This window comes from Ahaetulla prasina, chromosome 8 (genome assembly GCF_028640845.1).
Source record: "Ahaetulla prasina isolate Xishuangbanna chromosome 8, ASM2864084v1, whole genome shotgun sequence".
NCBI classification, from domain to species: Eukaryota; Metazoa; Chordata; class Lepidosauria; order Squamata; family Colubridae; genus Ahaetulla; species Ahaetulla prasina.
The window spans coordinates 68,615,386-68,643,155 of NC_080546.1; the positions used below are offsets into that span (position 1 = coordinate 68,615,386).

Genomic DNA, 27,770 nt, shown 5'->3' on the forward strand with positions numbered 1-27,770 from the left:
TTTGAGGATGGTGGGTGGAGTTTAGTCCTTGGGCGGAGCCTATCAGTTGCAAAAACTCTTCCCAAAATTGAGAAGTGAACTGCACCCCCGGTCTGAGATTATCCGTTCTGGAACTCCATGTAGTCTGTAGATGTAGATGTAGATGTAGATGTAGATGTAGATGTAGATGTAGATGTAGATGTTTGTAGAACAAACAGCTTCGCCAAAGTTTTTGAAGAAGGTATTTTAGTGCATGGGATGAAGTGCACTTGTTTGGAGAACAAGTCCATGACTATCCAGATCACTGTATTGCCTCCACTTTCGGGAAATTCTACTATGAAATCCATGGATATTTCTTTCCATGGGGCTCCTGGCTGGGCTACTGTTTGAAATAAACCAGGAGGCTTCCCTGGTGGTCTCTTAGGTGCTGCACAGACAGTGCCAACTCACTATATAAGATTCAATGTCTTTTTTAAGCCCTGGCCACCAAAAAAAAATCTAGCCACAGTCATCCCTATCTTCAAAAAAATATCTTCAAAAAAGGAGATCCAATCCTTGTTGAAAATTACAGACCTATCTCTCTATGTTGTGTCTCTTGCAAAGTAATGGAATCCATCATAAACCAATCCATTATACTCCATCTCGAAACAAACAACCTTCTCTCTAATAAACAATTTGGTTTCAGAAAAAAATTGTCTTGTAACCTACAACTCCTCCACTGCAAAAACACATGGACTACCAACCTTGATCAAGGAAAAACAATAGATGCAATCTACATAGACTTCTGCAAAGCTTTTGATTCAGTAGTACATGATAAACTACTCCTCAAACTAAAATCCTACGGCATTTCGGGACCTCTTCACAATTGGATAAATGCCTTCCTGTCAAATAGACAACAAGTGGTCAAAATTGGCAACGCTATATTAAATCCTGTTCCTGTCAAAAGTGGCGTTCCCCAAGGTAGTGTTCTTGGACCAACACTCTTCATACTATACATAAATGATCTCTGTGACCTCATCTCAAGTTATTGTGTTCTCTTTGCTGATGATGTCAAACTATTTAATACAACTAATAATACTTCTACCCTTCAAGAAGATCTCGACTTAATTTCCGATTGGTCTAAAACTTGGCAACTCCAAATCTCAACCAGCAAATGCTCAGTCTTACATATTGGAAAAAGAACCTAACATCAAGTACAAACTTAATGGACATTACCTAACTGACAACCCCACCCTGTCAAAGATCTTGAGTTCACATATCAAATGACCTTAATGCCAAAGCCCACTGCAACTACATAGCAAAAAAGGCCCTAAGAGTTGTAAACCTAATTCTACGCAGCTTCTTTTCTAAAAACTCTACACTACTAACCAGAGCATACAAAACATTTGCCAGACCTATTCTTGAATACAGCTCATCCGTCTGGAACCCATACCTCATCTCTGACATAAATACAATAGAACGAGTCCAGAAATATTTCACTAGAAGAGTTCTTCACTCCTCCGAAAACAACAAAATACCTTACACCAACAGACTTGAAATCCTGGGATTAGAAAACTTACAACTCTGTCGACTCCGACATGACCTGTGTTTAACACACAAAATCATCTATTGCAATATCCTTCCTATAAAAGACTACTTCAGCTTCAATCGCAATATTACAAGAGCAAAAAATAGATTCAAGCTAAATGTCAACCGCTTCAAACTTGATTGCAGAAAATATGACTTCTGTAACAGAGTTGTTAATGCTTGGAACTCACTACCTGACTCCATAGTCTCTACTCAAAATCCCAAAATCTTCAACCAGAAACTGTCTACTATTGACCTCACCCCATTCCTAAGAGGACTATAAGGGGCGTGCATAAGAGCACAATAGTGCCTACCGTTCCTGTCCTATTGTTCCCTTCATTATATCAAATTAATATTATTGATGCATATTTTTACTTATATATTTTCTTCAATACGTGTTGTTTTATCTATGACAATTGTTTGTGTATACTGTTGTGACAAAATTTAAAAAAAAATTGCCTTTTCAGGAGGTGTAATGTTTTCACGAACCCAAAATGTCCAGCCATTTTAGCATCATGGCAGCGTTGAAGTATGGCCTCCCTCAGAGACGCAGGGACATACAACTTTGTCCCCACCCAAGCCAGTCCATCGCGAAGAGTACACTCATGTGAATGGTCTAAGAACCAGTCGTCCATGTTTAAGGCTTCCTTCAGCAACTTGGTGAGATCATCTGGTAGTGCTGCATCGGTTTGTGCTTGGGTACGGATAATTGCCGGGGCAGCTAGTTGTTGAACTGGGAGTATAGGGCGTGCCACTTCCTTGCGAGCACTATTGTACTGAGGTAAACGGGAAAGGGCGTCAGCCAGGAAGTTCTTGCCCCCCAGAATGAATTGCAAGAAAAAGTTAAAACGGTTAAAATATTGGGCTCATCGAGCTTGCTTTGGGGAAAGTTTTCTGGGAGTCTTAAGGGTTTTTGTGATCAGTCCAAACCTCAAAGGGGTGGTTGGCTCCCTCCAGGAATTGTCTCCATGTTTTGAGGGTCCAGTGGACTGCAAATGCTTCTTTTTCCCAAATTGCCCATCTTCTTTCAGTTTCAGTCAGTTTCCGAGAGGTGAAGGCACAAGGTTGTAGCTTTCCTTCAGCATTGTTTTGGAGTAGAATGGCCCCCACTGCTACATCACTGGTGTCTGCTTACACTACAAATGGGGAGTCCATGTCGGGATGCTTCAGGATTGGTTCGGAGGCAAATAGCCGTTTCAACTTTTCAAAAGCCGCTTGACACTCCATAGACCATTCGAGGGGTAAAGATGGTTTGGGTTTTATATTTCCCTTTGTTTTCAGGAGATTGGTTATTGGCATGCCAAGTTCAGCAAACACGGGAATGAATTGTCGATAAAAATTTGCAAAAAAGAAACTCTGCAGCTGTTTGCGGGTGTGAGGGGGAGCCCATTCTAGTACTGCTTGGACCTTAGCAGGGTCCATCTCCAATCCATCAGAGGATATACGGAATCCCAAATAATCGATTTTAGTTTGATGAAACTCACATTTGGACAGTTTTGCATACAGTTCTGCGGCTAGTAATTTTTTATGTACTGCTCTTAGTAGTTTTATGTGCTCATCCATTGTCTCTGTGTAGATAAGGATGTCATTAAGATAAACAAGGACACCTTTAAACAAATGTTTATGGAGCACTTCATTTATCAGTTGCATGAAAACTGCAGGGGACCCTTGCAATCCAAATGTAAGAACTCGGAATTGGAAGCAACCAAGGGGACAATTGAACGCCGTTTTCCATTCATCCCTTCTTTTATGTGCACTCTGTAATACGCTTCCCGTAAGTCCAGCTTAGTGAAGAACTTTCCTTTGGCTAAGTGGGCAAGCACATCCTAAGAGGCATGAGGCACACACAATTCAAATTTCTATAGTCCACAATTAAGCGGTAAGTGCCATCTTTCTTTTCCCGGAACATCACTGGCGCTGCAACCCGAGGCCTGGCCGGTTGAATGAATTTTTTTTTAAATTTGCATTTATATCTCGCCCTTCTCCAAAGACTCAGGGCGGCTTACACTATATTAAGCAATAGTCTTCATCCATTTGTATATTATATACAAAGTCAACTTATTGCCCCCAACAATCTGGGTCCTCATTTTACCTACCTTATAAAGGATGGAAAGCTGAGTCAACCTTGGGCCTGGTGGGACTTGAACCTGCAGTAATTGCAAGCAGCTGTGTTAATAACAGACTGTCTTAGCAGTCTGAGCTACCAGAGGCCCTTTGAATCCTCGCTCCAAATTTTTATCTATAAAGTTTCGCGATTCTCCCAATTCTTTCTGGGTCATGGGGTAAGATTTCAGTTTCGGGAGTTTCACCCCTGGAAGGATGTCTATTGCACAGTCTGTAGGCCTATGGGGAGGTAGCACGCCAGAGGCCTTTTCACTAAAAACCTCTCATAGGTCCCAATATTCTAGGAATTTTTTCCTCCCCCTCCAGCCATTCCAACATCGACCCTAGTATCTCAGCGGGTTCAGGGTCAGGGGGTTTTGAGGTTATCTTCTCTTCTTTTGCGCCCTTGAGCGGAATCGCAGCACCCCTGTTCTCCAGTTTATTCGCGGGTTCCATTTCCAGAGCCACGAGAGGCCCAGTAGGACTGGCTGGTCCATTCCTGGTGCCACAATAAAGTTTATGGTTTCTCGGTGTTCTCCTATGGTCATCTCTATGGGTTCTGTCACAAAGTGGGTTGGGCCTCCCCCCGCCACTGACCCATCTAGCTGGCAAAATGCTATGGGCCTGCTCAAAGTTTTTAGCTTTAGTTCCATTTTCTCCACCACCTCCGGGCTGATTGCACACCGGGTGCATCCTGAGTCTAAAAGGGCTAGCATTTCATCCTGCATTCCCGAAGATGGGACATACAGTTTCACTGGGACGGTAAGGGCCCCCCCTTTCCAATTCACCAATAGATCCTCTTCAGGTTTGGAAGATGGCTCGCTGTCATCTGGACCGGAAGGAATCCCTAGTTCCTCCTCGGCGGGAGGAGCACTCTTGGCATCATCCACTCCCCTCTTTGCGACCTCTCGCGTCTTGGTTTCCACCTGCGCCATTGCTTTTCTGCCATACAGGTCGTCTTAGGTGCCAATTTTGTCCGACAATCAGCCACTCGGTGGCCTTCCTTTCCACATCTGAAACAGCCTGTGGTTTTCTGCTTCCCATCTTCAGCTGCGGCAAAACCCTTCGGTGGCCCTCTCTGGAACTGAGTTTTGGTTTGCTTCCAGGCGCGGTCACTTCGGAGACAGTCCTTGGCTAAATCAATCTCCATCTCCGCTGCCAGGGTGTACCACCCTTGAAGGGTGATCAGGGATGCTCGCGCTCTGCACAGCTTATACAAATTGCCGTTTAAACCATCTTTATATATATCCAAAAGAGCCACCTCAGACCACCCTCTCACGAGAGGCACCAGATCGCTGAACTCTTGATTGTAGTCAGCTATTGGTCTCCTCCCTTGTCGGATAGACCTCATGTGAATTTTGGCTTTCTGTTCTGCCAGCGGATCCTCAAATCTCATTCTCAGGGCCGCCATGAAGTGGTCAAAGTTCCTCAAGAGGGGGGAATCTTCATTGTGCAGGGACACATACCAGGTAGCCACCCTTCCACTTAAAACTTGGGTCACTCCCCATACTTTAGCTGCTTCTGACCAGTAACCTTCACCCCAATCTTGTATGTGGTTGTGCACCTTGGCCAGGTGTTGTGTCTGTGCCCCCCGAGCTGGCCCTGCTGCCAGAAAGTGACTCGAAGCCAGGCCTGCTGCCAGAAAGTGACTTGGACAGTGAGGGGGAAGGGCCGTCAGGACTTCCCTTGGGAGCACTGGCTCCCCTGGCTCAGTTCCAGGAGCCAGAAGCAGGCCAGGTGAAAGATAACGAGGCCTCCATCCCCTGACTCTTTCCCCCCCAGGCCACGCCTGCAGACCCAGCTGACAGCAATCAGGCATGGTTGAAACCTAGGAGGGAATAACAGAAGCAAGGGTGGGGCAGGCATAGGAAGTGCTGAGTCATGGAGCCACACCTCACAGGATATAAAAGGCAGCAAGAGCTGGTGTGTCTCTTTGTAACAGGCAAATCCACTGATTGACTAGAGCTGAAGTTTGTGACTCATCAGCGTCGTGGAAGATAACGAGGGCTCTTGGCAGACGCTGGCTCTTTTGTTACCAGAGCTGATAAGAGCCGGCTAATTAAGCCATCATTCGGATGGAGGGGGAGGAGGACAGAACAGGTGCTTTGGAAAATAGGTTAACCCCTTCTTCGTTGTGGCAGCCCCTCAAATATTGGAATACTATTGGAACATAGGAGATGTGGATCACATCTTGTTGCGCTATAATTTCTATTTGAACTTGTGTGATGCACCAACTCAGTCACTGGTAAAGAAACTCTCAGGGAGAGACAACCACCAATATGTCTCCTATCAGGACCTATCTTCTAGCAGATCATAAGACTACGATTATCCATAATGTAGCCAAATTTGAGTTAAGCAGCAATTGTTGGCCAATAAAATTGCATTTCTTTAAACCTTCAAAATCTTAGCCAATTCTTTCCTTTCTTTTGAACTTTTAAAACATTGTTGTTATTATTTTTCTATGGTGTATGTACTGTAGAACATTGTTATATGTACAGTATACATGCTGGTCAAAGACCTACCTAGTTCACTTAGTTTACCTATTTACAATCTAGTGAGCTTAATGGCTAAATGTACGCTTGAAACTGGCCCTCCCTCATATTAGTCCAACATCTTAAAGGCTATGCCACTTTGGCATAAGGCAAGTTTCATTCCATCCTGGAATTTTCTCTAGGCTGTATTCTTATATTCACTACACATCTTCTTCTCCAACCCATAAATCATACTAACTGATACCAAAGAGAGAAGTATGAGACTGAACTCTGAACCTTAGAGTGATTCAGAGATAACTGAGTGTCCAAAATGTTTCAAAATCAAGCTGATTTGAAGGCCAGTTTCAAATACAACCTTTTGAAGGTTGATGCACTCTGTTTTGATCTTTAAATACTATCAAAGTAATTTGAAAGGATCTCTTTTTCTCCTTGATACAGGAACATTTTGCTTTTGATAAAGAGTTTTTAAAATGCAGAATAGATAAAAATGGAACTATTTAGTACCCCTCTAAAACTATGGAGCCCTGGAAGTAGGACAGGTTCAACAATGGCATCCAGGAGAAGGGTTTTGTCTCAGACTAGAACCTCTCCTAAGATTAATGTTCAACAAGCACAGCAAAGAAAGGACGGGGGGGGGGAATGTTTCAACTTTTCAAGTTTCCTTATCGTTTATTCCCCAAATACATTATGGCAGGAGCTCCAGCAGTGGGTTGCACACCTAGGCCTTGAAAATTATCCTATATTCTCAGCCTAGGCCTTGAAAATTATGATGAAAGTTGCATTTCTTTAGGCAATTGGTATCTGTATTTCTTGCCCAATCGTAATGCCAATGGAATAAATTGCTTTATTAATGAGAGGTGATAAATGTATATCCATTTATCATTTGTGGGGATTTGATGTGAGTGATGAAGGCCCTTTGGTTTAAGGTCTGGCTTTGTTCAATGTTTGGATAAGAGATTATATGGAAATACTATTTATGCTGCTTTGAGTTTCAGGATGAAATATGGTAGGATATAAAGTTATTGATTGAGAGACTAATAATATCTGAGAAGTACGGGTAATCCTTGACTTACTACCACAATTGAGCCCAAAATTTATGTTGCTAAGTGAGACATAACAAATGTCTTAATAAATGAACTAATAAGTGACAAATGTCACTTAAGACATAACAAATGTTTTAATAAGTGAACTAATTTTGTTCAAAATTTTGACTCATTTTACAACCTTTCTTGACATAGTTGTTAAGTGAATCATTCCAGTTGTTAAGTTAATGACATAGTTGGTAAGTAAATCTGGCTTCCCCATTGACTTTGTCAGGTCATAAAAGGTGATCAATGACCCCAGGACACTGCAAATGTTATAAATGTGAGTCAATTGCCAAGCATCTGAATTTTGATCATGTTACCATGGAGCAATGGTCAAAAGTGTGAAAAATGGTCATAACTCACTTTTTTCACTGCCATTGTAATTTTAAAGGTCACTAAACGAACTGTTATAAGTTGAGAACCACCTGTTTATTGTATCAGAAGAAAAGAGGGAGATGATTGGAAAGGCTGGAGCAAGAAAGAAATGTGGTGCAAACCAGATATTTTAAATTACAACTTCCTTGCTAGTAATGATGTTGACTGATACTAATGGAAGCTGGAGTCCTTCTGCTCAAGAAAGCTGGATTTGGGATTTTCAAAAATGTAATCTTACTCTTTCTTCAAAAAACGTAAATCAGGCTTGTTACCTCTTCATAATTATAATGAATTTATATAACTGTTTTTGCATTTCTGAATACAAATTCATCCACTTGTGGATCCCTTCACTTTTTAAAAGTGCATTTAGTAGATTTGTTGATTTTAATTTGATTCAGAACTGTCCTTATGCACAAATAAATAATTTATTCCCCATATACATGGTCAGTCTTTTTCAATGCTATCTCTCTACCTTATCTTATCAGCAAAGACATCTTTTTGATAATCTTTATAAAGGGACAGACAGCAAAATTCTATGTTCAGAGGTGGTATTCAGCTGGTTCGGACGAGTTTGGGTGAGCCGGTATGGCGACCTGCTGGTGGGCCCACCTGCCCCTGCGCTATGCCATCCTATTTAGCCACATTTTCAAAGCGGAATTCTAATTAATTTTAGAATTAATTAATTAGAAGTAATTAATTAGAAGTAATTAAAATTAATTCTAATTTTAAAGTGGAACACATTTTTGGTGCACAGCAAACCGGTGGTAAAATTATGTGAAACCCACCTCTGTCCATGTTGTACTCAGCAACTCTTTTCTACATAGAAACATGCTATTTTCTGAAAGGAGGATTATAATATTCATTTGTGTTCTAAGTGATTCTGGTTCACTTATATTAAACCTCCACCTCTTGAGAATAAAAAAAAAAAGAAATCTAAAATGTATGTAGCCATCATTTAAACAACCAAGATGAACCACTTACTGGGTCTCTTCATAACTATTATGAGTCACCAACTGTTGCCATGGGAACAGACCTCTTGCATGACACAATCTGTCTCAGAAATACAAAAATAACTACATAGAACATATTCATTTCACCCATTGCATTTTCCAGCATTCTCCCTATTTTAGAATCCAGCTTCCCAGAATGAATGCATGTAAAATAATTGTATAGATTAACATAATTTACTAAGCGGTCTTTTTAATAAGTGGCGTGCTTTAAACAAGATAAAAAAAAAGAATAGGTTTAAAGAAAGACATAAAGTGAAAAAGCATAGCAATATGAGTTCTGTGCAACAGGGAGATGTTTGGTAAAAACAGGGCCGTGGTAGCTCGGGCTGTAAAGAAGCCTGTTATTAGAACACAGCAGCCTGCAATTACTGCAGGTTCAAGCCTGGCCCAAAGTTGACTCAGCCTTCCATCCTTTATAAGGTAGGTAAAATGAGGACCCAGATTGTTGGGGGGGCAATAAGTTGACTTTGTAAATATACAAATAGAATGAGACTATTGCCTTATACACTGTAATAGTGTATAATTGTCTGTAATTGCCTGAGTCTTCAGAGAAGGGCGGGATATAAATGTAAATAAAAAAACAACAACTATTTTTTGAAATTTTGGCTTAGTAACTAAAGTGCACACAAGGGTTTTTAAAAAACTGAATGATAGGTGTGAGGAAACCAATCCAGATTGGTTGCTTTCCCCTGTTGCAAAGCAGGTTTAATTATATGATTCTATAAAATTCTATATATCTATTTGCGACCAATTTAAACTGTCAACTATCTACTATATATAAGAAAAAGTAATTGACAGCCAACAGCATAGTTATATTTCAAAGCCCTCTGTTAACAATCCATTATTGTATTTAACATAGAAAGCCAACAACATTTTTTTATCTACCAAAATCACTGTAGTCATTATCTCTGACCTGTTCAGGATCAAGTATCCTTATCTGAATCTTAATAATAAAACTTGTCCTTAAAATTTTATTTGGGATCTCTCCCAACAATTGCATCTCATTCCCCAGCAGAGTCATAAGCCTCTGTTGTAAATATCTCTGTGGTGTCTGTTATTCAGAAAATCTCTCTGTAAAGAAAAACACAGCATCTCTTGTTAATTGTTTTCTGATTAAATATAATAAAACCATTCTCCAAGTCCATCCATCTTTTCAAGAAAATCCAGTCCATCATTCATCAATTCCATCATCTCTGAATTTCTTTTGCAGAAATCTTTTTTTAACAAGTTTTTACTGATTTTTTAATTTCCCCCCTGCACACATACATAATTTACAAACATAGTATTGGCCATATCATATCTTATACAATTTAACATATCCAAATACATATTTCCATGCTCATTTATATAAATCACATCTTCCTTCGCCCCCCAGTTCTAATTTCTCCATTTTTACTAATATTTATTCTCTTTTATTATTTTTTTTATGTATTTCAATTTTTATCCTGATATATTCAAACATATTCGGGGTTGTCTTTCTTCCATTTCATCTTTCCCATTTTACAGCAATCTTTCTTCTCCTTCTCATTCCTCTCTCTCCCTTCTTTTATCCTCCCTACTTTCTTCTCTTCTCTTCTCTCCTCTCCTACTCCTTCTCTACTTCCCTTCCTTTCTCCCTCTCCTCCATTCTTCCTGTAAGCTTTCCTCAGATCAATGTTTAAGAAAATAAAGACCCAACTCCATCATTTTGAAGAAATTGATAATTTTTACTAAACAAGTCTGAATGCAATGAAAGCAAAGCCAGAACTGAAAGTATATTAAAACCACAGAGTCATATCCTCTCCTGAACCCTCCCCCCACTAGAGGTCATACAGTTATTATCCAATGTCATCTTCCTCCTTGGCCACGTGTAGTTTCACTTCCGATATTCTCCTTCTGTCAATCTTCTGGATGGAATGTGAAGCAGGCAGCTGCCGTTACATTCATGCGCCAAAACAGTTCAAACGTCTGTTTAAAAAGGCTATCTCCCTCCCCCACACAATGCAATGTCAGCCTAACGCTAGCACAGTACAAACCTCCCCTCTCCTCCATAAATCATGCAAGACATTCAGGAAGAAGCAAATCTTTAACGAAGTAATAAAACAGTAAAACAGTCTAGTAAGAGAAATACACTTAATTAAAGCGGAGGCTGACACTTCCTCCCTGTCTAAGCTTCTCTCCTACTCTTATTTTCCTTCCCTTTCTTCCTCTCCTCTTCTCTTTCTTCTTTCTCTCTCCCTCCTTCTCCCTTTCCATCTCTCTCCTCCTTCTTATCTCTCTCTATTGCTGTATTCATTTTCATTTCAATATTTTTAACAGACAATCCCGATTTTCCCATTTATTGAATATATTTCTCAGAATTCTCCTCATATGTTTTAATTATTAACATTGTCTTCATCTTATTCCATTTTTACCTTACAACCATTTAATTAATACAAGCTTCCACCTCTTGTTTTCTTTAAATTCTTATTTACGATTCAATAATTATTTTTCTCTTCCATTAGGATACATCATTTACTAACATTTCAATTTTATTCCATTTTACATCTCAGTTTCAATTGTTTTCACTTATAAACCATACTACCTTTCACATTTCAACTGCTGGACTATTTTTTTTATTTTTCTTAAACAATATACTTCTTTTTTTACTTCTTTTCAGTTTTATATCTTAATTTCAATTAATTTCTTTATTCTTTTCTATATTTAAAATATATTTCTTTACCATACACTATAATTCTCTACGGAGACGGCTTTGGTCGCGTTGGTTGATGATCTCTGGAGGGCCAGGGATAGGGGTTATTCCTCTGCTCTGGTCCTATTAGACCTCTCAGCGGCTTTCGATACCATCGACCATGGTATCTTGCTGCACCGGTTGGAGGGATTGGGAGTGGGAGGCACCGTTTATTGGTGGTTCTCTTCCTATCTTTCTGACCAGTCGCAGAGGGTGTTGGCAGAGGGGCAGAGGTCGATCCCGAGGCGCCTCACTTGTGGGGTGCCGCAGGGGTCGATTCTCTCGCCTCTCCTGTTCAACATCTATATGAAGCTGTTGGGTGAGATCATCAGTGGTTTTGGGGTGAGGTACCAACTGTACGCTGATGATACGCAGCTGTACTTTTCCACCCCGGGCCACCCCAACGAAGCTATCGAAGTACTGTCCTAGTGTCTGGAAGCCGTACGGGTCTGGATGGGGAGAAACAGGCTCAAGCTCAATCCCTCCAAGACGGAGTGGCTGTGGATGCCGGCACCCCGGTACAGTCAGCTGCAGCCGCGGCTGACTGTTGGGGGCGAGTCATTGGCCCCAATGGAAAGGGTGCACAACTTGGGCGTTCTCCTGGATGGGCGGCTGTCCTTTGTAGGTCACCTGACAGCCGTCTCCAGGAGAGCTTTTTGTCAGGTTCGCCTGATTTGCCAGTTGCGCCCCTTCCTTGACCGGGATGCCCTATGCACGGTCACTCATGCTTCAGTCTTCAATCCATGAAACAGATTGCCCGAGGAGTTTGCAGCTTTGTCCAACACAAAGAGCCACGGAGCTCCTCTTCCTGCTTTTATCCCCTATGGGGTGTCGCTCCGTGACTCAGCACTCCCTGGGCCTGCCCCACCTCTTCCACTGCTGTGCGTGCCTTTCACGTCTTCGCAGTCTCGCATCAAGCCAGGATTGATCCTCAACAACTGGGTCTTGGGGCGTTGCCAAGGAGGAAGAGGACCCAGGGGAATCAGGCCTTGTCAGCCCCTCCTCCTCCTCCTGGGGCGGTGCCAGGGAGGAAGAGGGCCCAGGGGAATGAGGCCTTGCCAGCTCCTGCTCCTCACTCTTTGAGTCATCCTTCTCCAGGAGGCCAGGCCAATATTGAGTGACTAAGTGGAAAAGAGGATAGTGGGGTTGCGGAAACGAAGTTGGGATTAGTAAAGGAGTTGAAACATCTGAAAAATTTAAAAGATACAACAGAGGCTTTGTCTCATGTGGAATATCAATAAGGCTGATATATTATAGACAGTGACTAATATCTTGGAAATAGAAGCTTTCCCTTCTTTTGAATAGTTCTTTTGGTATTATTTTGATATTTGATATTGTTCTTGTAGTAAGATCACACTTAAAAATATATAGATCAAGTATTACCAGTAATCATTGATTAATTAGTTCATAGCGAAGAGATTATATTTAATAAACAAATATTTATACATTTTCATAAATGTGCAAGAGTAGAGACACCTATTATATCTATTATATTTAATTTAGTTTACCTTAGTATAATTAATTAAAGGAATGGATTAAATATAGAATGATTTGTAATTGTATTGTAATTGTATTGTAGTCTACCTTTTGCTATTGGTATATAATTGTAAATTCTTGGATAAGTAATTAAGGATAATAGAATAGAAATAGAAACTGGAATGTAAAATAAATACAGATGATAAATAATAGATAAACAACTCAGTGATAACAGTGGATGGTAATCTGGGCAAGAATTTATAAAATCTTGGGAGAACAAAACAGAATCCTAAAAGAAATTACTAGCATTACTATCACAACTTTAAGAGCAGGGAAAAAGGCAGCATCAAACCCGATGGTGGCGATGGCCTCTCCGTCAATCTAGAAAACAATTGACATGATGCTCTCTGTAGGAAAATCGAGTACCAACTCATCTGTTCAGACGTTGCAATCTAACATTGTAACATTACAGGACACCATGATGAAACTTCAAGAGATGATGGTTAAAAATCATGGTGACCTGAAAACTGATATACAAACTCTGGATAATAAAATGGACTCAATTGAACAGGCGATACAAAAAAATGAACAAAGAATTAAATTGGTCGAAATGAAAACAGAACAAACTGAAAAGAACTTAGAACAGGTAGACCAAAAAATTATTGGCGGTAAATAAGGATTTGGAAAACTCTCTGATAGACCTCAAAATGGATCGGGCCTCTTTCTAGTTTCAAAATGTAGTAGAAACAAAAGAAGAGAATTTAGGGGAGATAATGGCAGAACTGATTGCCAAAGCCCTACAGAGAGATAAAAGAGAGATTAAGAATGAGCTTGATGAAATATATCGAGTTCAAACTAATTATGCAAGGCATCATCATCTTCCAAAAGAGGTACATATTAGATTTGCACGTAAAAAGATCTGTGATGATATATATAAAACTACAAGAGAGGAACCAATATTCTATAAAGGGACACAAATCATAACACTAAAGCAGATTCCTAGACGGATACGAGAACAAAGGAGGGACTATAGATTCCTGGCATCTCTATTGAACACAAAGAAAATTCTATTTAGGTGGATCACTCCGGAAGGAATGTTAATAACTTGGCAGGGCAAAAAAAAATTAAAATTGACAACTTGGACAAAGCCCAAGAATTATTTGACCAATTGACAGGGGCGGAAGAAAGTTCAAGCAGTAGAGAGCAATTGGAGAGAGTTAGCACAGAAGAACAAATACAAGAATCTGGAAGTGAAGAGATGGAAGAAGGAACTAAGGTGACAATGGAAAATCGAGATGAAGGAAAGGAAATTAGGATCAGACCACAAAGAACTACTAGAACAACCTGGAATCAGAGACCATCAAATAAATAAGAAAACAGAGAAAAGAACCCAATTACTATCAATAAATGTAAATGGACTGAAAAATCAAATAAAAAGGAAAAAGATGTTTTCAAAATTAGCAAAGCAGAATGTAGATATAACATGTCTCTAGGAGGCATACATTAGAAAACAAGATAGGAAATACCTGGAATACAACAAATCAGGAAATTTATTTGCAGCACTATCAGGAAAAAGAAAAAGACGGGTAGTGATATATATCAGAAAAGAAATAATAAAGTAATCTATGAGGACCCTAAAGGAAGAGTACTTTTATTGAATTGATAAGAGGGGATACTAAAATGTTATTAATTAATATATACACTCCCAACAAAAAACAGAAAGAATTTTACAGGAAAATGCATGATACGATCATTGAGGCGGATTACCAAAATATATGTATAGTGGGTGACTATAATGGAATAAACGATATAAAAAAATGATTATATTTGTAATAAAAAAACAAAAAAAGAGGAATGTATTACCGAAAACATTTTTTTAATATGGTTGAAGAATTGAACTTGAAGGATGTATGGAGACTTAAATCCCAGAGGGGAAAAAAAATCACTTTCTGTTCTAACCCACACGATTCCTTTTCAAGAATCAACATGGTATGGGCAAATGGAGAAATAATCAAAGAAATCGAAAATATAGAAATTCTCCCCAATGACTGGGCAGATCATAATCCCCTGAGAATAACCTGGAAAGGCCAAAAAAGGGAATCTAGGAGATGGACTCTAAACACGCAAATATTGCAGGAAAAGGAATACTTAGAGAAGATAGAAAAAGAGCTGATTTTGTTCGTTGACATAAATAAAAAACACCGTACATCATTGCAGAACCTGTGGGATACATTAAAGGCATTTATGAGAAATAACATTAGCATATACATCAGTGAGGAACAAGAAAAAAAGGCAACAGCAGGATACACTATTGAAAAAACTAGAGTATCTAGAAAACAAACTTCAACTAACCCCAGGTGACCTCCAAATTAAGAACATCAGTTAAACATAAACTAAATTTAATTGAACAAACAGAGCATATTAAAAATATTAAATATGTGAAACATTATCAGTTTGAAAATGCAAATAAACCAGTGAGGTGGCTAGCATATAAATTAAAAAAAAGAAAAAGAAAGTAGGATTACCAATTACAGGATGATGTGGGCAACCTACAAAATAATGAAGCAGAAATTAAAAGGATTACATTAGAATACTTTGAGTACTTGTACAATCAAGAGGAAGTGGAGATGGAAAAGATAAATGGTTACTTAAAAGAGGAAAGTATGCCCTGGTTAGAGGAAGAGGAAAGGATGAGCTTAAATAGAAAGATTTCTTTGGAACAATTAAAGGAAGCGATCCATAGACAAAAAGCAATAAGACTCCGGGGACTTCCAGTGGCGCCACCTTCTTCGCTGAGTTCCTAATTAAGGGGCTCCGTACTGAACATCGTAAAAGCCAGGAAAAGCCGGCTTTAATCTCTTTCCCTGGATGAAAGGGAAAAGATAAGAGCTGCGGGGGTGTGGTGGTAGATCTCCCCAGGGGCTTTGTTTTTTATTAAACAGAGCCCTGAGGGTCGAGTCCCATAAATCATCCTGCCATAAGCTCCGACTTCAGTGTGCTCCTGCAAAAGCAGGAAAAGAAGAAAGTGTCCATCTCTGCTAATTGTCTTATCTTTATGGATCTCTATAAGCAGACGGAATGAGCACGAGTGAACAACTATTGGATTACAAGTATTTTTGATTTCCTGACTTCTACCCTTTTAAAAAGAGAAACTTTTTTTTCTTTGTTTCAATTGACTCTTTAAGATGGCGCCTGAAAGGGAGTGAAAGTAAAGAATGGAATTTTAAACAGCCTGTGTAACTAAGAAGATAAGAAATGTTATGTGTGGATTCTAATGAAGTGAAGTGAGCTCTCCTATACTTAAAGGGGAAAAGAGAAGTTTCTAGACTTATATTTTGTGACTCTTAAAAACTGAAATGGCTACTAAACCACCTAAGACTGGGGGTAGAAGGGGTTCTGAACCAGCTTTAGAAGATTTGATTAAAGAGCAAGGGAAAGTGTTTGAAGAAAGGTTTAAGGAGATTATGGATAATAATGAGAAAATAAGAGAAGAAATAAAAGAGAATAATAAAAAAATAAGAGAAGATATTTTGATGGCTTTTCAAGGTTTGGCAAAAAGACTGGAGGTGGTGGAGGAGGAGGTGCAAGAAATTGCTCAGTCAAATCAGCAAATAGAAAATAGAATGGGGGGAATGCAAATCAAATTGGACAAAAATGAAGATCAAGTGGTGGTGATGCAGTATAGAATGATGGAAGGAGCTCTGAGAATTAGGGGTTTGAATGAGGAGAAAGGGGAAGATTTAAAAAAAAATTTATCAGAAGCTCTGGCTGAACTTATTGAACTTGATCCACAAGAGGTTGCTTATCAAATTGATAAAATTTATAGAGTTAATTCCTGGATTGCTAGGCAGAAGAAACTTCCTAGAGACATTGTGGTTTATTTTTTGAAAAGAACAGTGAGGAATCAAATTTTGCAGGTTGCTTTTCAGAAAAACTTGAAAATAGGAGAACAGGAGCTGAAGGTTTTGAAAGAGATTCCTCCCAAGATGTTAAGGGATAGAAAGGACTTTACATTTTTTACACAAGAACTTAAGAAATACCAGATTCAATTTAGATGGGAGGTTCCAGTTGGTTTGACAGTGTATCATCAAGGAAGGAGATATCGTATTGATACAGTGCTTAAGGCCAAAGATTTTCTTTCTACCGTGCTGAAACTTGAAGTAGAAATAATAGAAAAAAGAATTCAAGAGACTCAAATGTGTGTGGAAGCTGAGGTGATTCCAGTGATGTTACCATCTGAGGAACAACCACAAGAACAAAGACTGACGAGGGGAGCCCTTAAGCGTAAAGAAAAGGAGCAACAAACTCAAAGTAAAGTTCAGGATTCTGCTACAGAAGCGGTGGGAGGAGCACGGCCGAAGATACGGGAGAACGATCTTCAGCTGATCGCTCAAAAGCTTTAGCAGGCCAGTAATGGCAAATAAAATCTTGACCTGGAATGTCAATGGTTTGAATTCAGCTCAGAAGAGAAGAAAAATATTTCATTATTTGAAACAATTTAGAAATGATGTGATTTGCTTACAAGAAACGCATATTAAACTATCAGATCAAAAGTACTTAATAAACTCAAAGTTAGGTAAACATTTTGTTGCTTCAGCTTTGGAGAAAAAACCTGGCATAGTGGTTTATTTGAGAAAAGATATACCAGCCAAGTTAATAGAGGCAGATATTCACGGAAGATATATTGCTATTGAACTTACAATAGAAACAAAAAGGACCCTCTTGTTTGCTATATATGCACCCAATCAGCAACAAGAAAATTTTTATAGAATGTTGTATGATAAGTTGATTCTAAGGGATTATAAATCGTGTATTATATTGGGAGATTGGAATGGAGTAATTGATACACAAAAGGACAAGAGAATTTTTTCTAAGAAGATACCTGCACATGCAAAGCTGCCTAAATCCTTTTTTGACATGATAGAAGATTTCGAGTTGAGAGATGTATGGAGACTGCGGAATTTGGAGGAAAGAGACTATACTTTTTTCTCTGATAGGCATCAATCCTTCTCACGTATTGATTTTATTTTAATTTCTAATGATTTGCTTTTTAGGGTGAAGAAAACTAAGATATTTCCAAGATGTTTGTCTGATCATAGTCCTGTTTGGATGGAATTGCAATATGGAAAAGAGGGTAGAAGAACTTGGAGATTAAATGAAAATTTGTTTAGATATCAGGATAATGTAAATCAATGTAAAAAGCAGATGAAAGAATTTTTTGATTATAATTTGAATAACGAAACATCGATAGAAATGATTTGGGACGCCAGTAAAGCTTTTATGAGAGGTGTATTAATATATATTAATAATAGACAGAGAAATAAGTAACAAAGACAGCATGGGTATCTAGAAGAGGAAATTTACAAGAAACAACAATTATTAATACATAACCCGCATGATCAAAAACTTAAAGATGCAATAAAGTTATTACAGAATCAATTTAATATGATAATGGCTGATCAGGTGGCAACAAATATACAATATGCCAAACATAATACTTTTTGTAATGCAAATAGACCTGGTAGGTTGTTAGCATACACCTTAAGGAAAAGACAAAAAACAACGTACTATAGAAAAAATAGAATATAAAGGCAAAGAGAGATATCAACAGGATAAAATTAAAAAAGCTTTTTTAGAATATTATACAAATTTATATCTTAAAGATAATATATTGAACAGGGATATTGATAATTATTTGAAGGAATATAAGGTTAAAAATTTAACTTTAGAACAAACGGATGAACTGAATCGGCCTATAACCTCTGAAGAAATTATTTTGGTAATTAAACAATTAAAATGGGGAAAACTCCTGGTGGGATGGGCTCACAGTTAGTTATTATAGGAATTTACAGGATGAGATGTTAGGTCCACTTAAGGAATTATTTAATCAGATATAATTAGGAGGAATTCTCATGGAGAACCTCTTTATTTCATTGATACCAAAGAGGAACAGGATTGTTCTAAACCTGGGAACTATAGGCCAATCTCACTTTTAAATAATGATTATAAGATTTTGTTAAAATAATAGCTAATAGATTAATGTTGATTTTGCAGCAAGAATTCATAATGATCAATCTGGATTTATAAAAGGAGACAGATGAGGAATAATGTTAGGCAGATTGTTAATTTACTGGAGTATTTAGAAAAGAAAATTTTATTCCAGCAGCATTTATTTTCATGCAGAGAAAGCTTTTGATCGATGCATTGGGATTTTTATTTAAATTAATAGAAAAGATGCAATTTGGAGATGGTTTTACAAGAATAATTAGGCAATTTATGGAGAGCAAACAGCACAGATTATAATCAATGGTAGCTTAACAGAACCTTTTAAGATTATGAAAAGAACAAGACAGGGATGTCCTTTATCACCATTATTGATTTGAAAAACTTTTTTTTGAATTATTGGAACATACAAGGTATAGTTAAAACAAATATGCTAAAAATTTGAACTTGATTATAAAGAATCATCAATTCCAATAAGCAAATCAAAATATACATCATAATATTAAAACAGTCTGATAATTATGATATCTGTTGAATATAGTCAATCCATTTTCCATTCTAAGTATCTCAGATTGTCTTCAAAAGGCTGATATCTTATCTAAAATGAACTGATCCATTCTTCTATTGTTGGAAATTTTTTCTTACATGTCCTATTAGTAATCTTGCAGTTATTGATTTAAAAATCAATTTATAACTGTACAACAGAAATAACAAGAAAAATTATCCTTGTGAATTCCTGGATTGCTAGGCAAAAGAAACTTCCTAGAGACATTGTGGTTTATTTTTTGAATAGAACAGTGAGGAATCAAATTTTGCAAGTTGCTTTTCAGAAAAACTTGAAAATAGGAGAACAGGAGCTGAAGGTTTTGAAAGAGATTCCTCCCAAGATGTTAAGGGATAGAAAGGACTTTACATTTTTTACACAAGAACTTAAGAAATACCAGATTCAATTTAGATGGGAGGTTCCAGTTGGTTTGACAGTGTATTATCAAGGATGGAGATATCGATTGATACAGTGCTTAAGGCCAAAGATTTTCTTTCTACCGTGCTGAAACTTGAAGTAGAAATAATAGAAAAAAGAATTCAAGAGACTCAAATGGGTGTGGAAGCTGAGGTGATTCCAGTGATGTTACCATCTGAGGAACAACCACAAGAACAAAGACTGACGAGGGGAGCCCTTAAGCGTAAAGAAAAGGAGCAACAAACTCAAAGTAAAGTTCAGGATTCTGCTACAGAAGCGGTGGGAGGAGCACGGCCGAAGATACGGGAGGACGATCTTCAGCTTGATCGCTCAAAAGCTTCAGCAGGCCAGTAATGGCAAATAAAATCTTGACTTGGAATGTCAATGGTTTGAATTCAGCTCAGAAGAGAAGAAAATATTTCATTATTTGAAACAATTTAGAAATGATGTGATTTGCTTACAAGAAAGCATATTAAATTATCAGACCAAAAGTACTTAATAAACTCAAAGTTAGCTAAACATTTTGTTGCTTCAGCTTTGGAGAAAAAACATGGCATAGTGGTTTATTTGAGAAAAGATATACCAGCCAAGTTAATAGAGGCAGATATTCACGGAAGATATATTGCTATTGAACTTACAATAGAAACAAAAGGACTCTTTGTTTGGTATATATGCACCCAATCAGCAACAAGAAAAATTTTATAGAATGTTGTATGATAAGTTGATTCTATGGGATTATAAATCGTATTATATTGGGAGATTGGAATGGAGTAATAGATACACGAAAGGACAAGAGAATTTTTCTAAGAAGATACCTGCACATGCAAAGCTGCCTAAATCCTTTTTGACATGATAGAAGATTTTGAGTTGAGAGATGTATGGAGACTGGAATTTGGAGGAAAGAGACTATACTTTTTTCTCTGATAGGCATCAATCCTTCTCACGTATTGATTTTATTTTAATCTCTAATGATTTGCTTTTTAGAGTGAAGAAAACTAAGATATTTCCAAGATGTTTGTCTGATCATAGTCCTGTTTGGATGGAATTGCAATATGGAAAAGAGGGTAGAAGAACTTGGAGATTAAATGAAAATTTGTTTAGATATCAGGATAATGTAAATCAATGTAAAAAGCAGATGAAAGAATTTTTTGATTATAATTTGAATAATGAAACATCGATAGAAATGGTTTGGGACTCCAGTAAAGCTTTTATGAGAGGTGTATTAATATATATTAATAATAGACAGAGAAATAAGCAACAAAGACAGCGTAGGTATTTAGAAGAGGAAATTTATAAGAAACAACAATTATTAATACATAACCCATGATCAAAAACTTAAAGATGCAATAAAGTTATTACAGAATCAATTTAATATGATAATGGCTGATCAGGTGGCAACAAATATACAATATGCCAAACATAATACTTTTGTAATGCAAATAGACCTGGTAGGTGGTTAGCATACACTTAAGGAAAAGACAAAAACAACGTACTATAGAAAAATAGAATATAAAGGTAAAGAGAGATATCAACAGGATAAAATTAAAAAGCTTTTTAGAATATTATACAAATTTATATCTTAAAGATAATATATTGAATAGGGATATTGATAATTATTTGAAGGAATATAAGGTTAAAAATTTAACTTTAGAACAAACAGATGAACTGAATCGGCCTATAACCTCTGAAGAAAATATTTTGGTAATTAAACAATTAAAATGGGAAAACTCCTGGTACGGATGGGCTCACAGTTAGTTATTATAGGAATTTACAGGATGAGATGTTAGGTCCACTTAAGGAATTATTTAATCAGATACAACTAGGAGGGGAATTCTCATGGAGAACCTCTTTATTTCATTGATACCAAAAGAGGAACAGGATTGTTCTAAACCTGGGAATTATAGGCCAATCTCACTTTTAAATAATGATTATAAGATTTTGTTAAAATAATAGCTAATAGATTAATGTTGATTCTGCAGCAAGAATTCATAATGATCAATCTGGATTTATAAAAGGGAGACAGATGAGGAATAATGTTAGGCAGATTGTTAATTTACTGGAGTACTTAGAAAAGAAAATTTTATTCCAGCAGCATTTATTTTCTCGATGCAGAGAAAGCTTTTGATCGATTGCATTGGGATTTTTATTTAAAATTAATAGAAAAGATGCAATTTGGAGATGGTTTTTAAGAATAATTAGGGCAATTTATGGAGAGCAAACAGCACAGATTATAATCAATGGTAGCTTAACAGAACCTTTTAAGATTGCGAAAGGAACAAGACAGGGATGTCCTTTATCACCATTATTGTTTATTTTAACTCTAGAACCATTATTGGATAAAATACGAGAAGTAAAGGAGATAGAGGAATTAGAGTTAGACAACATGAATATAAGTTAAGAGCTTTTGCAGATGATTTGGTGATTACTTTAACAAACCCTATAAATTCTAGTAAATCTTTGTTGGAAATAATTGATCAATATGGGAATGTTTCAGGGTTTAAGGTAAATCAGAAAAGACAAAAGTGATAATAAAAATATGGCCAGACAACAGAAAGAAAAACTAGAGGAAGTAACAGGATTTGAAATTGTAAAGAAGGTTAAATACTTAGGGGTTTATATTACATCGTCAAATGTGAAATTGTATAAGAATAACTATGAGGTTTTATGGTAAAAAGTTCAGAAGGAGTTGATTGTTTGGAAAAATTGCAATTATCTTTGCTGGGAGAATTGCTGCTATTAAAATGAATGTTTTACCTAGATTTTTATTCCTCTTCAGATGATACCAATAATTAAGAAAGATAAGAATCTTGAGGAATGGCAGAAGGAATTAATAAATTTATATGGGAAGGTAAAAAGCTAGGGTTAAAATGAAAATAATTCAAGATTCTCGGAAAGGGAGGTTTAAAATGCCTAATTTTAAATTATATTATGAAGCAGCTGCTCTCTGCAATAAGTGATTGGTTTTAATTTAACAGAGGACAGAATTTTGAATATAGAAGGTTATGATTTGCTATATGGATGGCATGCATATTTAATTTATGACAAAAAGTGGATAAGGCCTTTAAAAATCATGTGCTAAGAACTGCTCTTCATGTGTTTGGAAAAATACTTATAAACTAAATTATAAGGTTCCTATATGGGCAAGTCCTAGACATACAATAGAGAATATAAATATAGAACAGAATCAGGAAATGATTACATATAAAGATCTTTTGTATACTGAAAGAGGTAATTTGCAATTAAAATCTCTGCACGTACTAAAAGAAGAAGGGAAAAATTATACTTGGTTTCAATATGAGCAACTACGTGCTAGATGGAAGGAAGATCAGAAAATTGGTATAGAGCAGAACGAGGGAAATTTGGTAAAGCAAATTAGAAATCAGTCTCAGGAGCATATAAAGAGATTGTATAATGTGTTACTTGAAATAGATTCTGAAAGGGACTTGGTAAAGGACTGTATGATAAAGTGGGCACAAAATTTTCAGGAGCCAATATTATTGGAAACTTGGGAAAAAATTTGGGTTAGAAATGTTAAATTCACGCAGGCACAGAATCTGAGGGAAAATTTTTATAAAATGTTTTATAGATGGCATTTAGATCCTAAGAAATTATCGTGTATGTATCCAGATATGCAAGCAAAATGTTGGAGATGTAATTGTGGTGACGCTACATATTTTCATATTTGGTGGACTTGTAAGGATATAAAGGCCTTTTGGATAAAAATTTGGTGGATTTTACAAAATGTTCTGAAAAAGAAGATAAAGTTCCTGCCTCAATTTTTCTTGTTGGGAATTATTACGGACTGTACAGTAATTGAGACTAAATTGATTTTAAACCTAATAACAGCAGCAAGATTACTAATAGGACAATACTGGAAGAAAAAGAAGTACCTACAATAGAAGAATGGATATTGAAAGTTGCCAATTTGGCTGAGATGGCGAAGATATCAGCCTTTTTGAAAGACAATACGCAAGAAAGATACTTAAAGGAATGGAAAAAATGGATTGACTATATTCAACGTAGATATCGGACTAAGAGTTATCAGACTGTTTTTGAATGATTATGATGTATTATTTTTGATTGTTTTCGGGGGAAGTTAGGAATTGATGATTGTAGGGGTATAATTAAGTTGGGATGAAAGTTTTTTAGCATATGTTTGTTTTATTTTTAACTATACCTTGTGTTTGTTCCAGGAAGTCGGGGGGGGGGAGGGGGGTTGGGGGAAAAAATTTTTGTAAAACTTTTTGAACAAAAAAAAAAAAAAAGCAATAAGACTCCGGGACCTGATGGTCTACCAGGTGAATTTTATAAAAATATGGGGGAAATATTGGAACCAATACTCTTGGATTTATATAACGAGGTATTGTTGGAAGCAAAAATGCCCATCTCATGGAGAGAAGCATGTATTACAGTCATCATGAAAGAAGGTACTGACCAAAATCAGATTCAAAACTATAAACCAATTTCTCTTTTGAATACCGACTACAAGATTTTTATGACCATCATGGCAGGAAGGATGAAAAAAATATTAAATGGAATTATCCACTATGATCAGACTGGCTTTCTCCCACTGAGGCAAATTAAAGACAATACAAGGACAGTTTTGAATATATTAGAATACTATGAGGCACATCCAGAGAAACAAGTAGCCCTTGTTTTTCTGGATCCACAGAAAGCCTTTGATAACTTAAATTGAAAATATATAATAAAACAAATTAAAGAAATGAAATTTGGTAATAGATTTGAACAGATGATTGAAACAATCTACTCCACCCAAAAAGCAAATATTATAATCAACGGGGAAATCACAAAATTGTTTGAGATAAAGAAAGGAGTTTGGCAAGGATGCCCATTATCACCTCTGCTTTTTAGTCTGACATTAGAATCATTATTGAAAAAAAATCAGGGCATAGACAGAGATTAAGGGGACCAAAATTAAGAGAGAAGAATACAAATTAAAGTCATTCACAGATGACCTAGTGTTTTTTATTGAGGATCCAAAAGAGACAGGACCTATTTTAATAAGGGAGATAGAAAAATATGGAGAAATATCGGGCCTTAAAATTAATAAGACAAAAATGAAAACGACAGTTAAAAACATGACAAAACAACAGGAAAGAGAATTAGAAGGAAAACTAAATATTTAGGAATATGGTTGATGGCGAGATGCTCCTCGATAAAAGAAGGCAATTACATAAAACTTATACAGCAATTAAAATTGGATTTAGAAAGATGAGGTGCATTACAATTATCTATATTGGGCTAAATTGCAACTATTAAAATGAATGTCTTGCCAAAATTGTTATTCCTCTTTCATATTATACCCATAACATTAGATAAGAAATTTTTTATAGAATTGAACCAAATCACAACAAAATTTATATGGGCAGGCAGAAAAGCACAAATAAAATTAACAGACCTTCAAGATAGCAGAAGCAGAGATGGTCTAGGGCTTCTAGATTGGCTACAAAGCAGCAATTTTAACCTAGGTCAAGGAGTGCATAAACTTAAGAAATAAAAGATTACTCATATTAGAAGGGTATGATTTACAAAAAGGGTGGCGTGCCTTTCTATGGGACAAAGAAAATAAATCCCATTCATATTTTTTCATCATAAAATACGAGAGGCCTTAATGCTAATATGGCAAGACACTAAGAAAAAATACTATATGAAAATGCCTGGGTGGGTGTCGACAATGGAGGCAATGATACATCCAAATGTCATGGATATAAACAAAATGGTCAAATATTGCAAAATTTTAGATGCCCAAGGAAATTTAAAAAGTAGGCAAGATTTGGAGAAACAAGGAATTAATATTGATTGGTGGCCTTACCTACAAGCAAAATTGCGGTGTTTAAAGGATAAAGAGGAATATGGAATTGAACTGGTTCCACAACACTTAGACAAATTACTGATTGGCCCGGATAAAAAATTAATAACTAAATTGTATAAGTATTTTTTAGAATTTGATAAAACAGAAGAAATAATGAAGGGAGTGATGATAGCATGGGCAAAAAATGTAGGGCACAATATTGAATTAGAAGAATGGGAAACAATTTGGAACAGAAACTATAAAATAACAAGATCGACAAAATATAAAGAAAACCAATACAAAATGTTCTACTGCTGGCATTTGGCTCTCTCAAGATTGGTAAAAATATATCCAAATTTAACACCAAATTGTTGAAAATGTGGACAGAAGCAGGGTACCTTCTACCACTTATGGTGGCTGTATTCAAAAATCTTAAAAATATTGGAAAAAAATAAAAAATTGGTTGCAGGAAATAACAGGTGTTCAACTGAGCATACGCCGGGATCGTTCCTTCTGGGATAATGAAAAAGACTTATGGTAAGAAATCAAGACAAATGATTCTACATATAACAACCATGGCAAGATTGGCCTTTACACAATGTTGGAAGAACATAAAGACACCTTCCGATGACTTAATAATTAAAAAAATCTTTGACTGCACTGAAATGAACAAACTAACATTGGAATTGAGAGGAATGACAGACTTGGAGTATTATGTATCATGGGAGTAATGCAGGGGTGAAATCTAAAAATTTTCCCTACCGGTTCTATGGGTGTGGCTTAATTGGTGGGCATGGCCAATAACAATAAATAATAAAAATAATAAAGTATAAAAAACAATAAGAGGTATCAAAAACCAACTTTCACACTTTACACACACACACCACAACACAACTGACTCACACACAACGTAAAAGCAGCTGCACTTCACACTTCACACAGCCACAAAAAGCTCAAAAACCAACTTTCACACTTTACACACACACAAAACTCTCTCTCTCTCTCTCTCTCTCACACACACACACACAAAATCCACATACAGCTTTGTGAGGTTTTGTGTTTGTGTAGTTAGAGTGAAACATTACAGAAACACACCAAATCTCAGAAAGCTGCACAAACATTTTTTATTTTATTTTATTTTGTTTTATTTTATTATTTTATTTTATTTTATTTTTTATTTTATTTTATTATATTATATTATATTATTTTATATTATTTTATTTTATTTTATTATTTTATTTTATTTATTTTATTATTTTATTTTATTTATTTATTTATTTATTATTTTATTTATTTATTATTTATTTATTTATTATTTTATTTATTTATTTATTTATTTATTATTTTATTTATTTATTTATTATTTTATTTATTTATTTATTTATTTATTTATTTATTTATTATTTATTTGACTTCAAATCCCAGAGTTCCTCAGCCAGCAAAGCAGGAAGTCAAAGCAAGCTTCTTCTTTTTTCTTTAGTAGAAAGAAAGTAAGAAAGCATGGCGTTGCCAGCCTGAAAGAGCAGTAATTATAGGTAAGTGAGGAGGGGGAATTGGCTGGGCATGGATGGTGGCTTTTGTAAGTGGGGGCTGTTAAAAAGTGAGTTTAAAAGCCTGTGAGGATCAGGAAACTCCTCTGGGATCGCCAGAGGAGGCTTTTAAAACCTGATTTTTTTTCTTATTTTTTTTCCTTTCGACTGAAGAGGTTTTTTTTAAAAAAACTTTTAAAGGGTTTTGATGATCTCTGCTCAGCCCTGTGATCATCAGAGTGTTTTTTTTTACTTTTAAAGGCATGTTTAGGCTGAAGAAAAACTTTTAAAAGTAAAAAAAAACAACCTCTGCTGATGGTGCAGCTCAGCAGAAGCAGGGGGGTGGGGCCAGGGATTTTTGCTACTGGTCCTCCGAACCAGCAGCTGCCATCACTACCTAATTGGGTGAGCCGGTGCAAACCGGGAGCATTTCACCCCTGGAGTAATGGTACAAATCAGGAGTGAAATGCTCCCGGTTCAGACCGGATCAGGCGATCCGGTAGCGATGGGGGTGGGTAGTTCAGAGAACCAGTAGCAAAAATCCCTGGCCCCCCTGCCCATGCCCACCCAATCGCCCAGTCCTTACTTGCCACTTGCTTACTTGCCAGCTTGCTGCTTCTTTCGGGCCCACCAATTAAGCCGAACCGGTAGGGAAAATTTTTAGATTTC

The 27,770-nt window shown here is 36.7% G+C and overlaps 1 protein-coding gene across 5 annotated transcripts in view; it reads left to right on the forward strand.

The window, feature by feature from the left end:
• The window catches only part of LOC131203014 (gamma-aminobutyric acid receptor subunit beta-1-like), a 249,836-nt gene that overhangs the window by 17,995 nt on the left and 204,071 nt on the right, over positions 1-27,770 (forward strand). The window contains exon 3 of one of the 5 annotated variants that reach the window (XM_058192816.1): positions 2,013-2,205. The exons of the other annotated variants lie outside the window; for them this stretch is intronic. Coding sequence (XP_058048799.1) covers positions 2,077-2,205 — 129 coding nt within the window. The 5' untranslated portion in view covers positions 2,013-2,076. The remainder of the gene's footprint in view (positions 1-2,012; positions 2,206-27,770) is intronic. 5 annotated transcript variants of the gene reach the window in all.